General features: G+C 39.4%; 1 protein-coding gene across 1 annotated transcript in view; it reads left to right on the top strand.

Annotated features, from left to right (window-relative positions):
• Positions 1-15,144, top strand: part of LOC103356040 (disks large homolog 1-like) — a 77,318-nt gene extending 62,174 nt beyond the window's left edge. The window contains exons 5-7 of the mRNA XM_008280084.1: positions 9,837-9,920; positions 11,121-11,285; positions 15,081-15,144. Of these exons, the coding sequence (XP_008278306.1) occupies positions 9,837-9,920; positions 11,121-11,285; positions 15,081-15,128 (297 nt within the window). The 3' untranslated portion in view covers positions 15,129-15,144. The remainder of the gene's footprint in view (positions 1-9,836; positions 9,921-11,120; positions 11,286-15,080) is intronic.
• Positions 15,145-15,980: the final 836 nt, after the last annotated feature.

The following is a 15,980-nucleotide window of genomic DNA, read 5'->3' as shown; positions in this document are numbered from 1 at the left end:
GCTTCCTCTAAAAATATTGACTCAAACTGCACTCATAGAGATTATGAGCTCCCACACCCCATTAGAAATGCGAAAGTGCAGTCCAGTGTTCATCATCCGCCGGAAACGTGTCTGGCTTTGTGTCAAAGATATGAATACCACTCTTCCAGGGGTTTCCAAACTTTTTTGACCCAAGATCTACTTTTCGAGTAACCAACCTCCTGAGATCTACCAGTCCAGTGTCAAACCCACACATATTGTTTCTAGCCTGCAGTAACTAACCTCTCAACACTTTTGTGAACTATGTGAAACAATGTGAACTGTCCAGAAGCACAACAGCAGTTACTGTTTTGATAGTTACATGCCATTTTTCTTCCTGATTTTTATTTTTATATTAGTAAATCTCCTACTGTACTATAAAAATGCTGTCTGATTTTGTGAAATTTTATTCCATTCTATTCTACTCTGTCTATACTGTAAATTTAATATAGGCCTACCTGACGAGAGGGTTTATTCCATTATGTAAGTGTTCAAGATGGACTACACAGTACATGAGTTTTTTTAACCATTTGGATGTTCTTGTTGTGTAATTTAATGTTATTGTAAGTTGTCAGACGTTTTGGTATGGCAAACATTGACAGCTGCGTTAAGAGGATGATTACAGTCGTGTCATATGATCCTCCCATGTGGTTATGCAGTGGGATGACTTTACAGTGTTTTTCAAACACATAGTTTAAAAAGGCTCAGACAGCCCAGGAACAGTCGACCACTGACGTTTTCAATCAAAAATGACTCAAACAGGAGGAGATGGCAGTTTGTTGGGGCTACATTTGGTGCTCTTGTAGAATTGTGTATGAGCGACTGAGTCAAACATAACCACAGTGTGCATGTCCATGGAAATGAGGAAACATGTCAGTCACTGCAACAGTCCGGCCCAATGCAGTTTTCATAGTTTTTAGACTGCAATGGAGCTTCATGGCACAGAGGAATACAGGACGTCTGCTGGTGGTGAAAAGTCTTCAAAAACTGGATAAATGTACTATCCCCCCAAATAAATTATATATAAAAATGCCTTCTAAAAATACATTTTTTCTTATATTACAGTAAATATTTTTGTCTGTAATTGCAGGCTGACAAATATCATATACAGTCGTGACTCGATAATCCGACATTAAATGTAAAACCTTCTTTTATATCAGATAGCAAGACTGTCGGATTGTCAAGACGGAGGTCAAGATACAAGGAGGGCTTGATGCTTGAAGGGTCATTTGTTGTTAATATTCATTGTTCATAGTTGTTATAATAACTAGTAGGGTGGTCTGAATAGCACTTTCTGGTCTTCGGATATTTGAGCCCAATTAATGATGATCAGGGGGTACTTCCACCCCGGGGGAGCGCTCCGACAGGGTGGAAGTGGCTGGAATGCACAGGCAGTACTTGGCTGCTGATGCCTGTTTAATTAGCGGTCACAGTTCTGTTTCCACCATCAGTTGCGGCATCCGTGTTTACTTCTTTAAACACTGAGCACGCTCACTGCGTGTGATGTTGTTGTGTCCTCTTCTGCACATGCGGGACACTTTTGGGTGAAGCTCACACAGCAGATCACATACAAGTCGCATTTAATTGGAAATGTGAACAAACTCACAAAAAAATTGGGTTTCACAAAACAATCCGTATTGAGCATTAAGTCCTGCAGTCTGAATGTAGCCAATCTGTTGCATTGTTCAGTCAGATAATACACCGTTATCCTGATTTGTGACATAAAATGTCATGTCCCAGTCAGAGTCCAAGGCTGTCGGTATGTTAAGGCTGTTTTTTATGGGTTCCGTTCGTTTTTCCTAAAAACCTGTCGGATAGCAAAGTTTTTGGATTGTTAAGGGTCGGATTATCAAGTCATGACTCTATCTCCAATCCAGTTTGCTTTGGAAGCTCATTGTCTCAACACACCTTTTAATAAAAAGTGTTGGTCCATGTCAGAGTTCTATTAATTTAAAAATATCATCAGGAATTATTGTTGTTGTTTACTGCTTCGAAGTATTGATACAAAATATTATGGTCACATTTTGTGAATACAGGTATTAGGCTTCATTCTGTGTAGAATTAAAATGGTCTTATAAAATCATAAATTAAACTTTGGAGACCCTGTAAAAACAATAAGATTTCTCAGGCTTTGGATACACACACAACTTTTTAATTCATTAACTAATTTTTTGTTTTGTTGGACAAAAAAACACCATCTTTTAGCTCTTTTAGGGGCTTGGTCCTTCCCTCCAGTAGAATTCCAGTGACTTGGACAATCAATTCCAAGAAGCATTTAAAGCTGTTCTGGTGGCACGTGGTATGTTGATTTCTCCTTTAATTTATCATCCGACCACAAATAAAACTCAGACAGTGACTGTTGTTTTAAATGCAATTTGTGGTACTTAAGGACAAGTGATATGGCAGTTTATTAAATTAGTGCGCTAAAGCATCTACAGAAGTCAGACTGGCAGGAGGAGGAGGACTGTCAGGGTGATCAAGTGGAAAGAGAGATACAGATGGGGGTGGGGGTGTGTGGTGGGGACAGAATGTCAGTTACTTTGTGTGTGTGTGTGCGTGTGTGTGAGAGCAAAAGCCCGTATGCAAAACCCTACTCTGATGAAGCGTAAGCCCTCTCGCTAGCTCTCTGGCTTGGTCTTACTGCAGCTTATCTGCCTCTGCTCTTCGTGCATCGAAGCTCTGTGCTACCTCAGTTTGTGCAGCGATCTGTCTTTTTAAAGGAATGTCTCCCATTGTCAAAAGTCCAGAGTGCACCCCAGTGCTGTGCCACTGCAAAGTTGCCTGTACCAACAACACTTTGTCGCTGCTGTTTGGATGCAAGGTAGGTTGTAGATCACTTTCAGTTCAGTTTCAGTTGCTCATTTTGAGCTGGAGTAGAGCTTCTGGGTGTCATCTTTTGGTGCTTATTGTATGATATTCAAGTGAAGTGGGTAAGGATTGCTAAGACGATAACTGAGGCGGCTGTTTCAATCTACATTTGAAAGGTAGCGCGAGCACACTCCTGACTTTCTGCCTGCAATCCTCGAAGCTGTGTTCATGCTCAGTGGGGCTTAATGAGGGCATATTTACAGTGACTGTAATGGCGTTTGCATCCCTGTACTGTAACCCTTCATTTATCACAGTGGCTGATCAGAATTACTCCTCTGCGTTTAATGTTCTAGAATGCAAGTCACATATTTCTCCTCATTCTCTTCGGTTTCTTTTGCTGATTTTCATGCCACCATTTTTCTCATCTTTTGCTTCTAGCAATGCTTTAAGTTCAGAAGGTATAGAACCAAGTGGCTCTCTGTCAGCAATGATGGGTCACTTTTTTCTTCAGTTGTGAATTTTAACAAGTCCACAAAAGCCTGTTTAGATTCTGAAACTAAATTCAGGGTTGAAAGCAAAGGCATAGAAATCATGTATTTGCTGTGGTGAGCGAACATTGATTAAAAAAAGAAAAAAAAGTAAGTCCTGATAGTATGCAAGTGCCTGCATATTTTTACAACAGTGTAAGACATGGCATAGGGAAGGGGAGCATGGAGGCAACACTACACACAGAAACAGTGAAAGAGTTGCTGACAAGACAATAATGCTCTAGACAACAGCATAGCACGTCCAACAAAGTTACCTGTCCTCACAGCTACCGCAACTTGAAGAACAAATTGAGAAAACTGCTGCAGAACCAAACAACTTGAACATTGCTGCAAACCAGTGTACAAGCAAAGGATAAAGTGGTGTGCTGATATGATGTGCTTTACAATTAGTTTCTCATTTACCTTTAAAAAAAAAAAGATTTTTTTTTTTTTTCATATTATGTCAAAATAGGGAGTGACCAATATGTTTTCCAATATGGATTACTGACAATTAAGAAAGACCTATTACCAGCATCTGGCACCAATATACATTAAATGTTATATATTAAGAGCATGTGATAGCAGGGAGAATGTCATGCTCTCTGATGGGTTTCTTCATTAATAAAGTACTATATCTATATATGTATATATATAAAATATATATTAACAGCATGTTAAAGCAGAGAACCTGTCATTTATAACTGTTACTTTGGAAATATTAATTACTATAACTGAGTGTGTGCAATAGAAATAAGAGCAATGACGTCAGAGCATCACACGGTGACTACAGTTTCACCCCACCTTCGAAGCACAGCTTCACTAATTCATCAAAAGCTGCTCCGTTCTGCAAATGCATGCCTCTGCACCTGTCCCTAAACAGAATCTTACAGTGCTGACTTACTTTTACTCTTGACATGTAACTAATCAGATTGTGCCGTGTGCACTTACAGTGATTCAAATTAACATATGAACCACTTGCTCCCATCCCCAAAAATTACAGCCATTGTAAAACCAAATATATTCAGCATGTTCTGTAAGGTGGTCAGTCTGAATCATAGGATTAAAATAAATGTCATCACAATTATTTAAGATAACCTGTTGTGACTGCACTGCTTAGCTGATTGATTTTGATCTGTGAAAAACCGTGGAGTTACACCCAAGTGAAGTGGTTTGCTGAAGCAATGAGAACACTGGTATGGCTGGAAGTGTGTGTGTTACATTTTATTAGCTGAATGTGACAAATGTGTATACTCTTTTGAGACTGATAAATAAATAATTCTATCATTAACTGCGGGAAAAAAAATGTAAAGAAAATTTGTACCATCTATAAAATGGTGGTTTGACAGACTCCTCTTTTCTCACATTGATAAAGAGGCAATAAGTCATATGTACCAAAGTTGTGGAAAGTCACGTATGTAAAACAGTTTAACAAAACATTATTTTTTGACCATAGCATGTGGCAAACAACAGGTTATGTTTATATTAGAGTGATTAGACAAAGGACTACATGTAGCTTCCTGTACTTCCTGTACACAAAGTCTCTCTTGTGCAGTGTCCAATCAATCAAACTGATTCTGAACACACTGAGTGTTAGCAGTGGAAGCTTGTTTCTTGCTTTCTCAGCAGAAACACCAGTTTACAGTGGACTAGATGAAACATATTAATTACGCAGTCAAAACATAGAGATATCTCCAAAAGTACCTCCATCGTATTTCCAGACTGACGCTGCTGGTCTGTTTAGGATCATAAGATTATTCCATAAAAGAGAAATAACAGTGGGGCATAATTAGTAGTAACTGGAAAAACAGATGGTATGTGGATGTAAATTCCATTGCTCATGTAAAAAGAGCCTGAAACAGGGGCAAAAAAAAAAAAAAAAAGCCAAACGACAACAGAAATATGTATGTTTGACTGTAAGAAAGAAAAGTAGAGGGCAGGTGTTCCTTTTCCCCATAGCTCAGCTCTCCCTACCACTGTCTGAAGGAATTAGGGCTGTAGAAGAGCATGAGAGAGAAGAATGCAACTGTAGGTATATAAAGCCACAGAAAGAGGTCAGTCCACACAACTGCAAGGAGATTCCACACTAAATCTGCACAGAGGCTCTGAATCTGCCTTTGGCCATGCCACCCCACATTTCCATCTCGTCGTGATTCTGCTGGTTAGGCTGTAGTGAACATCAGAGAGGAGGAATCCTCTCAGTGGAGCATGACAACAATACACGTGAGCGGTTATTCTTTCCATGTAGCAATTCAACCGGGCAAAGAGCTGCAGCATATTACCAACCCTCATGTGGAGAGCTGATACACTGCAGGGCTTTGTGTGCACTGAATATTACTAGTGACTACATCAGGTTAAATTAAGAACATGGATTACGTAGTGTTGCTGTTGATAACCAAGGAGTACAAAAATAGAAAATAATGAATGAATGGTACTGATTATGTGCATTTTGATTCCAGTCAAATCCTCACTTGATTAAAATGTTTTAAAATGGTTGCAAACATGAACATATGACCATTCAGCCTGCTCACCATGGTTAACGTCAATACAACAAAATAAATAAGTGTCCTGTCAAATGTGTGTCATCCTCAAAAGGCAGCACTACAGTCAGACCCAGTTGCACACACACACACACACACACACACACATATTAACCACCCTCACAGGCTGCCCTGACTGATTTCATAAACTGCTGATCTAGGATTTTTGTGTTCAACCATCTGAGTTGACAGAGAATGGTTCCAAAAAGAGAAAATTTCCAGTGAGCAGCTGTTATCTGGACGAAAGTGCCTTGTTGTTGCCACAGGCGAGAGGAGAATGGCCAGACTGGTTCAAGATGACAGAAAGATAACACATAACCACTTGTTTGCAAGTCAGATATGCAGAAGACCATCTCTGAATGCACAACACGTTGAACCTTGAAGCAGATGGACTACAGCAGAAGAAGACCACACTGGGTGCCACTCCTGTCAGCTAAGAACAAGAAACTGAGGCTATAATTTTTGCACAGGCTCAATGAACTAACACAATAGAAGACTGGAAAAACATTGCTTCGTCTGCTGGGTCTAGATTTCTGCTGCGACATTCAGATGGTAAGGTCAGAATTTGGTGTCAACAGCATAAAAGCATGGATCCATCCAGCCTTTTATCAATGGTTCAGGCTGCTGGTGGTGTCACAGTGTGGGGGATATTTTCTTGGCGTCAGAACCTCTACCCAGGATGTTTGGGAAGATCCAGGAATACATCAGGAAGATGGCTCCCACTTATGGCCTTCTACATGAATACCTCAGGCAGCAGAAACCTGACAATAAGGAGGAAGGGGAAGGAGGACCATGATCAGAGGACCGGACTCTGCATGGAATGTACTACCAACAAACAGAAGAAGTTATATTTCACATTTATCAGGCTTCATACACTGCGAACAATGTTACAGTGGTCCTCTACACTCCTAGTATTGTTAGTGTAGACAGTGCCACGGTGATTTTCCTCAGTGCTGTAGTGCTTCTCTCACACAGTACATTGTAGGTCACTGGGCTTCTCTCAGGCTTGGGGTCAAATGAACTTAGACTGACTTACAGATATGGGCTTTAGCTCCCAGCCATCCTTTATCTACTTGTTTCGTACAAACGTTTCACCTCATTATAGCAATTCCACTGTGGACTGATTGTCAGTGTACTCTGAGCTAGTGATAGTAAAAAATTAAGTGTTTACCTTTGGAACTGTTGAAAACCTGAGAGTTCAATAGAAACATTTAACAGAACTGCTCCATACAGTGAAAGATAGCATTTATGGACAATATTTTGGTGGTTGTAAATACTGCTAAAAACTGAATAGCCTCCTTGCTCACAAATGTAGTAGAAAACCACAATCTGATGTAGAGTAATTCTGTTAAGATATGGAGATGTTTGACGTACCATATGTTGATGCAATCATGGGGCTGACAGAAAGAGACTGGAATGAACTCACTTGCAAGTGCAAAAATTTTAGGTGCTTCAAATGTCTTGTTTAGCAACCTACAGCATATGAGAAGTCTCTGTTCAGGCCTGCATTCATTCTGCAGAATGACAATGAGCCCTATCAATGCAGTCTGAAGAGAGCTGTGGAGAAAAAGTCTCTGAAATGCTTGAAATAGTCAACCTGTCAAATACTTTGAAAAACTGTGTACCAAGGAGAACTGGTGCTGTTTTCAAAGGCAAAGGGTGTACACGGCAACTATGACCTGGTTTAAGATGTTCCTGCTTACTGCACTTTACATGAAGTTAATTGGTTTTAAAACATCTCTATGCCTACTAATGGCATTCTAAAATAAAGCTTTCTCACACTTTGTACTTCTGGTCCCTGAAACATTTGCGTAGTACTATATGTGGTGAGCAAAACAGATTGTAATCCCCAAACTGTTGACTATGTAGGAAAAGTGTAATTTCAGGGTTGCTGTGTTTTTAGTTTCTATATTTAGGTCCTTCCACCTTTAATTCTGCTTTGGTAAACTAAACCAGCAATAGTAACAGCAGACACCTGCCTCCTTTCCCTGGAAGCAACACCCCAGTGGCAACAACATCTGCGTTTTGGAACTGCCTATACAGCCCTAAAGCAGACAGATACGACCTCAGGCCCACTCATATCCTCATCTCTTTAATGTATGGATGAAAACAAGTGAGTGTATGCGCATTATGAGTGTGCTGTTGTATCTATGTTTAGAAGCATCTGTTTGACTCATAGGTGTTCAGACTTGGGCCATTTCTCCAACTGCAGTTAGTTCATTGGTCCTCACACTGTCAGGGAGTTTATTTCTGTTGCAATTTAAGGTTAGATTTGTGATTAAATTTAGGTGTGCTTGGTTGTCTGTCTCTAAGTGTAGCCCTGTGATAGACTGGTGACCTGTCCAGCTGAACCTGCCTTCACCCTGAGTCATCTGGGATAGACTCCAGCCCCCCGTGACCCTAGTGAGGATGAAGCGGTGTATAGATAATGGATGGATGGATTGTGGGTTTGGTGTTTTGGTTGGTCAAAAATACAAATTTGTTCAGATAGGCTTGCATTGTGGGCAAGATCAGTTGGTGCTGGAGGTGATACTTGACACACACATTTGTGGTTTTGGTGAAGTGAAATGTCTTGTCGTTGGGGAGGCTATCATGAAATTTAATTTCCCTCAAGTTTTTATCTCATGACATCACATGCAAAATTGTAGTTTTCCCATCCTTTGCTTTTGGCCTAATAGCTACTAAACTAATGGCATGTTCACCAACACGTTCTTGGTGTTTGGTGCTAACTAGCAAAGTAAAGGTGACTCTTGTTAACATTATACCTTCCAGATATTAGCATGGTATCGTTGTCATCATGAGGACGACACACTCAGTAAATACAGTCTCACAGATGTCCTAACATGGCTCGTCTTTTTATCAGATAACAACTCTGTCGCCTGGTAGCCAGCACTGTATGCACCAGTCAGGTTAAGAGTCTGTGGTGCAGCTGTTGGCAAATGATTGTTTGTGAAAAGCTTTTCATTGTTCAAACTAAAAAAATGTGTCTGTGAGCACTTATGTATGTACATGTACAGCAAGTTACAAGCAGAGTGGAATTTCACCCAGTTTCCATCTGCATTGTCAGTCGCTGCACATCATAGCAGCAGAAAGCCAAAGGCAGCACTATCCTGTAGTTGGTATCACAAATTATTTCAAAATGGCAATTAGTAGGTAAAAGGTGGATGTGGTACACATGGCTTTCTAGATAAAAACAAGACAAAACAGGGATCTCATCTTTACTCCTCCTGCCAACCACTGATTAATCCTGTTGGAAGGTCTTAATTACAGAGTGCATCAAGAGACAATTCATGACCTTGACTGATGTTGAGCTAACGTGCTTAGAATACACACCAATCCAACCCACCACAAGGTCTTCACTTTACGATGTAAGCTGAAATGAATTAAACTGAATTAAAATGTTAGGTCACATACTCCAATGGCGCTGTGCTCTATCTTCAAGTTTACATTGGTGATGCTAGCAAATAATGGTTGTGAGTTTCTATTTTGAAATGATACACGTTGTCAAGTGCTGCTGATACAACCTTTTAACTTTGGATATGTCTCATAGAGAAACCATTCAAACCAGTGCAGCTGTGCAAAGATTTGCGTGATGCTTGTATTGCAGACCTACAAGCCGAAAACCGTTGACTTGAGTGTGTAACTGTGCCATGAGACAGTGTGATTGTTTCCGTGTGACTACCCATCTGTTACTACCTCTGCATGTATGTGTTCAGATTGTAATCACCCTGTCCACATCTGTCCTGCATGCACAGACACCTGTTAGTACACAATCACCCCTCCAGTGCTGTATGTGCCAGCACCTATGAATTAGCTGTGCTGTGTTTTTGTGTCTGTGCTGTTTGAATGCTTGGAATCTTGGATGTAATTGACTAACCTAATCTGTTAAGTCTCACCTGTGGTGTTTGTTCTTAGTGGTCACATATAGTCCTGTTGCTCTCTCCAGAACAGGCCACCAGCAGTACAGGGGTCGTCCCACAACGGCCAGCCCCCACCCTGCATGACCCCTGCCTTGATGAACGCTCCCTGGGTGAGAGAGGGGTGGAGGGGGGTAGTTTTCTATTCACCCCATCTTATTTAAATACATCATGGCAATCAAGCACACATCAACATATTTTTTTATATCTGTGTCACCACAATGTTTACTGATGTGTGACAGATCAGTTTGCTGTACCACTCATGTGATTAGAGTAGCGTAGAAGATTTCTAATTTTCTGTGTCTGGACCTCATCAGTTCCAACCACTTAAGAGCCACTGTCATGACCATAGATATGTATAATAAAGGCTAGATGTCTCATCCGTGCTATCCGGGATGAGAGTATTTACATTTGTGCAGATCACTCACCTTCCTTCACGTACCACAGGTTCCACCAGAGAGCTGCCCCGTGTCAAGATGGCCGAAGGGTGATCCCGTTCAAAACGCCACCTTTAGACATCTAGCCTTTATTATACATATCTATGGTCATCACCATCTCTATCATCATCTGTATATGGTCGCAACACTCTTTTACATGTTAACCAGGGAGCCATTCTTGTATCATGTAAACCTGCTGTTTTAGAAGTAGTACTGTGCATATCCAAGAAAACATTGTAAAAATAAAAAATGATGTCTGGATCAATTAGTTGGGAGAGTAAAGAAACTTTCCTGTATCATGTTTCACAAAACATTTATTAGTTATTGCTCAATACTTTACTAATGAGACCTGTTTGTTAGTTCACCCACAATCAGGTGCATGATGTCAGGCCACAATCTGTGTTGGGGGTTTTGGCGTGGATTCGAAACACTTTTTATTTTTTTTAATCTTCAAAAGAACTCAGGGGATACACATAATGCAGTATGAGTTAAATGCTGTCCCTTTATAATTATTCTTTTGTATTCAGAAAAATGGTTTGAAACCTGGTTAGATCTGCTACATGGCTAAACTACAAAGCCCCCAGTCTGTGTAGAACCATTGATTTGGTTGTGATGTCTCATAACACTCTTCTTGTCAAAGTAGGAATAATTATCATTTGTTTATTAATTAGAACTAAGCATTATACAAGGTATGCAGGAAAAATGGAAATTAATATGCTATTATGATGCTTATATCAAAATCAATTATTTTAGTCACTTCTACTGTTATTCCTGAGAACAGCATGATACAAAGCATATACTGACTTTCACTGTCAGCATTTAAAACTCATCACTTTCCTTTGCCCGCCCTTTTCTTTTGTCCCTTCCCACTCTCAGCAGTACCACTACCAAGAAGATGACTCTCCGCCTCTTGACCAGGGATTCCCACGGCTCACAAACAAGGTGCGCGCCCCTGAGCTGGTGCACGTGTCCGAGAAGAACCTGTCCGAGATAGAGAATGTGCACGGCTACGTGTCCCATTCCCACATCTCACCTCTCAAGGTTAGTATCTCCCTGACTATTGTAAATATGGGTTTTTGCACCCACCATAGAAACCACTGCCTCTTCCAGTCTCCCTTTCTTTCTTCTCCATTTGTCTTTTAGGCTTAAATGTGAACACAGAATGCTCAGTGTTTGTTAGAACACATTTTACATACTATTGTTTGTGTTTTTGTGAAGCAGAGATAAGGCTGGTGTTTCTAATAGAAGTAATATAGTTTACTTGGAGTGTTTTGCACAAGCAGACAGTAGACAACGGTTGAATTTAGGCCAGTTTTCAGAGCATACTATACAAGTTAGAGCTGAAAAACTTCAATGTGTTCCCACCTTCCACCTCCTTTTCCTCCTCCGTTCCTTTATTTTGATGTGCCGTTCCGATCCACAGACTTGGTGACAGTAGTGTGTCTTTGAGTTTGTAGTTTTCTGCATCGTTTCAACTAGAAATGATAAAACATTGTCTTTGTATGCTCCCTTCCTTCTGCTTTTACCATTTCTTGCACACATCTTTCCCCTGCATTGTCTTATATGAAGCAGTTGTGTCTCACCTCTTTGGCTCTTTTTGAGCCAGCAGAGGGCAGTGTTGGACCTGAAGTGAAGTTTTACTCACTGAGTTACTGTCACAGTTAATGGGGAAGGATTTTCCTGAATATTTGCTGTGTTTTGGTTCACAGAACATTGAGCAGCACTTTAGTCTTTGGACTATGAGTTCTTTTTGTTGTAGGGATGTTTTGTACCTCTGGTATGATGCATGTTAGTTGTATTCTTAACCTGTTTTACAGTATTGAGAGACCAGAATATATTTAGGAATAGCATTAACAATCAGTGTAGAGGTGCAAATCATTTTTGTTTTAGTTGGAATGAAAGGAAAATTGGAATTAATCTGCTATGCATATGATCTGCTACAGTACATGGAAGCAAAAGAATCCTTTATCTTCTAAAAGTAATTATTGTCTCTGAAGGAAGTGACTCATAGTGAAACACACTCTATTGAATATCATGTGGGGTGAAGAAACTACATTTGCTGTAATCAACTTTTCAGCTGCTATTTCCTGTATGGCCTTTAGGTTAGAATGTAATATATGAATATAATACGATTTATTTTTCTTTTATTAACTTTAATCTTGTCTCTCGTGCCACTGGGCATCTTAAACCTGTCTCTGTTGTGTATAATCGTAAATCACTGTGTCGTGAACAACATTGTTAGCATGCATTTAAATAGGAACTCTGATGGAGTCTGCTGTCAGGAGCTCTGAGTGTGTTCGCTCTGTTTGTATCCTCTTCCTGTGTGGTCATGAGGCTCAACCTGTTGATGCTGTGATGGGATCCAGCAGACTGTCAGTGACATGTTACCCCCTGTCATACTTCTGTGTGCTATATAAAATAAAGGTAATAAGTCAGTGGAGACGTTCCATGTGTCTGACTGAGGATCTTCATGTTAATGTTTCAAAGTCGATGCAGTCGTTGGTTATGCTGATGTGACAAACAGCTGTGATGTGTGTGACTCAACCAACCTTTGGCTTCATTATGCTGCAGTGCAGGTTTTTTGTTTTGTTTTTTTATGATTTAAGCTCCCATCTTTCAAAAGAAGCTAAATTAGCAGGTCTTCAGGTATGCTGCCTCTGTACCTTTATGGTGGTGTTTATCACGAGACTTTATCCTAACAGGAGTTGTTTGAGTGTTGGCAGTCCTTCACCCCATGTTGGTTGTCAGTTTATTCACAAGCTGTGAACCCAAAACTGTTAAAATATTCAGACCCAATTATCGGTTTTCTCGCATGTGTTCTGAGTCTCCTGTTAGTTCAAATGTGAATTTTGCACTTGTGCTGTCGGTCTGTGATAGAAATATGCCACAAGAGGCTCTTCTTCTCTCACTAACTCGTAACATGCCTGTTTGGAACGGGCCAGTCGCTTCGTCCACAGTGTTTGTGTTTGTGGCTTTCTCATTACCAACGACCAGCCTCTCATCCAAACTACTTTACACTCAACACTGGCTGCATTCAGAAGTGCTTAGCTGGTATGGATGCTTTAATGACCAATGCTGACGTATAATGCAGGTATCATGTTGACTTGTTTTGCTTCCTGTTTCCAAGGCTCTGAGCTGTGCTGCTGTTTATCTCAGCTCATATATCTGAGTGGCTAATTTTGAATTGTAAGATACACTTGCTCTACTCAAGTACCTATTTTGCCAGGGTCCTGTAAAATTTAGCCTGAATGTATATGTTATGTGATATTCCAGGGCTGCACATGTGTCTGCAGACATTTTTGTTTACAAGCCTTGAGAGCTGCTAATCGGCCAATGCCAGTTATGTCAAAATGTCATTGAATTGGCTCAATTAATAGTCTGACTGATTAATTGGCACTCCCATAGAATTATCTAACACTAACTCTCTCTTCATATAGCTTGTGAGTAGAACTCAGTCAAGGGCTGCACCCGACCATAGTTTTTAAAAAAATAAGTTGATTAATGTAACAAAACTAATTTAGCAATTATTCTACAGGTTATTATTTAATTACTTTACTTTAACTACTACTTGTGTCTCGTTAATATTTAAACCTAACATTATTTTTTCAATCATCTAAACATGATCAGGATCGTTCCTTTTCAAATCATCAGGAACCTTCTGCTTGACTTTCTCTGATTTGCTTGAGATGTTTGTTTATTTTTCTTTATCATGAATTATTGATATTGAAAATGGCATCTGTAAAATTTTAGATTGATAAACCAAGTAATTCTTGAGATAATTGTTGTTATTATTTCTTAAACTGCCTGCTGACCCACTTTCAGCAAGTGTTTTTCCCCATATTGAAATTTGAGGCTGTGCTTAGTAGAAATATCTCATAAATTATTAAAGGTAAAAGCCTGATATGTTCACTGTTACTTCTCATCATCCCATTAGTTTAGAATCTGAAATACTGGACAAACAGATATATTATTCTCTGATTACAGGTGACTTGAAATATAAAAAACAATAAAGCTGTCATGACATTAGCACAATATAACCAAGGCCAAACACACTGAGCTTTTGGAATAGTGGAGTTTCTTTAAATTTAAATCTATACTCAGCTATAATAGCTTTGTTTTGTATTATTAATGATTAACCACAACTGCATGTGGTTCAGAAAATATCATTAGTCGACATCTGCATCATCAATCTTTTTGTTAATGTGTGCGCCAAGATTGGACTTTTGATGACGACTTTATTTATTTATTTATTTATTTTCCATAATTTAGCGCATCCCTAGAAATAATCTGACGTACTTGTTCAATAGTTCAGATTCTGAATCAATGACATAATGGGAATAAAACTACAACTGCCCAAAGAGCTTTATAGATTGCTATATGTTATACTATTAAAGTGTCAGGCCAATCAGAGATGATCAAGCAGAAACTGTTTTATAAACTGATTTGTGTGTTGTCCCTAACAAACCATGATGCAGATACATATTACTGGAATCACCTGGTGGGATCAGCTGTTTATTTAAATGTCTCTTCATCATCCCCACCTACAGCTCATTTCTGCACTGCTGCTGTGCTAACGCATAGTTGCACCATGTGTCATCGAATGTTTTATATTTTGTGTTGATAAAACTGCTTAAGCCAACATTGTGGACTGTTTTACTGTCTGTAAAGTGTTGTATATTTATCCCTGATTATCTTTACTGCATATTGCACGTGTTGAAAAAAATTGATATTATTATGTTTTTCAGTTTTAAGTGAAGCTAAAATATAGATTCTTGAGTTCACAGAAGGGCTCGCTATGACTGGTTGAATTAATCTGTGTGTACTTTTGAATTTCAGGTCCTGTGGTTTTCTGGTCAGGCGTCTGAAACGCATGTTCTGTTATGATTAATAATACGATTATTATATTATTATAGGTGATAATAAAAATGTTGAAATGTTAATGAGACCGTTTTTTGACATTTATTTTTGAAAGAAATATATTATTTGAGTAATGAAAAAAACCTTTATAACTACTTTAATAATAAGTTGGTTGTTAAAACAAGTGTGTTAACCCTGTGTCTCACATTATATCTAATGAGGTATTTGGGATTTACTGTGAACATTTTAATAACTGTGTGAATGGTAAGTAGATTGGATGAGCAGTTGGTCAATGATGTTGCAAGGGCTGCAACTAGCAGCGCTGCAGGCCTGTTCTGAACGGGCACCGCACTCGTTGGAATAATGCAGGAAGCCACAATGATCCACTTCCCTTCATCCTCATTCAATTTTAACCCTTCTCAGAGAATTTTTTTTCTTCTCCTTCCACATAACATGTGACTAGGTAACCATTACTAAAGGTTTTTCTGCCACATAAGACTCCCTTCTCTTTCTCTCTTTCTGTCTCTCTCTCTTTACTCAAATATACTGGCTAGTGATCCTGTCTTTCATTTCTTACTTGCAGCCTGCACTGGTTACCCGTTTTGATCTTGCATACCCGGGTGTGACCACAGCAAACTACATGGCAAGTTTTATTTTATCTCTGGGGAAATTTTGGGGTATTATTTAAAACTCTTCCCTTATTTTTGGGCCCCCAGAAGATTGATGTCCTTTTGGTGGTGCATGGACTGTTTTGGTGTTGTCTTTAATCCATTGCTTGAAAAAGCAGTCTTTGTTTTTCTTGTGGGTCGCTGCCAATATTTTTTGTCATACCCACACTTTGTTCAAATATTCCCATCCGTGTTGGTGACCCATTTGCTT

The sequence above is a fragment of the Stegastes partitus genome, unplaced genomic scaffold (assembly GCF_000690725.1).
Source record: "Stegastes partitus isolate 25-593 unplaced genomic scaffold, Stegastes_partitus-1.0.2 Scaffold180, whole genome shotgun sequence".
NCBI lineage: Eukaryota > Metazoa > Chordata > Actinopteri > Pomacentridae > Stegastes > Stegastes partitus.
Note: the sequence above shows the minus strand (reverse complement) of the source record. Positions and strands in the feature narration are given on the sequence as shown.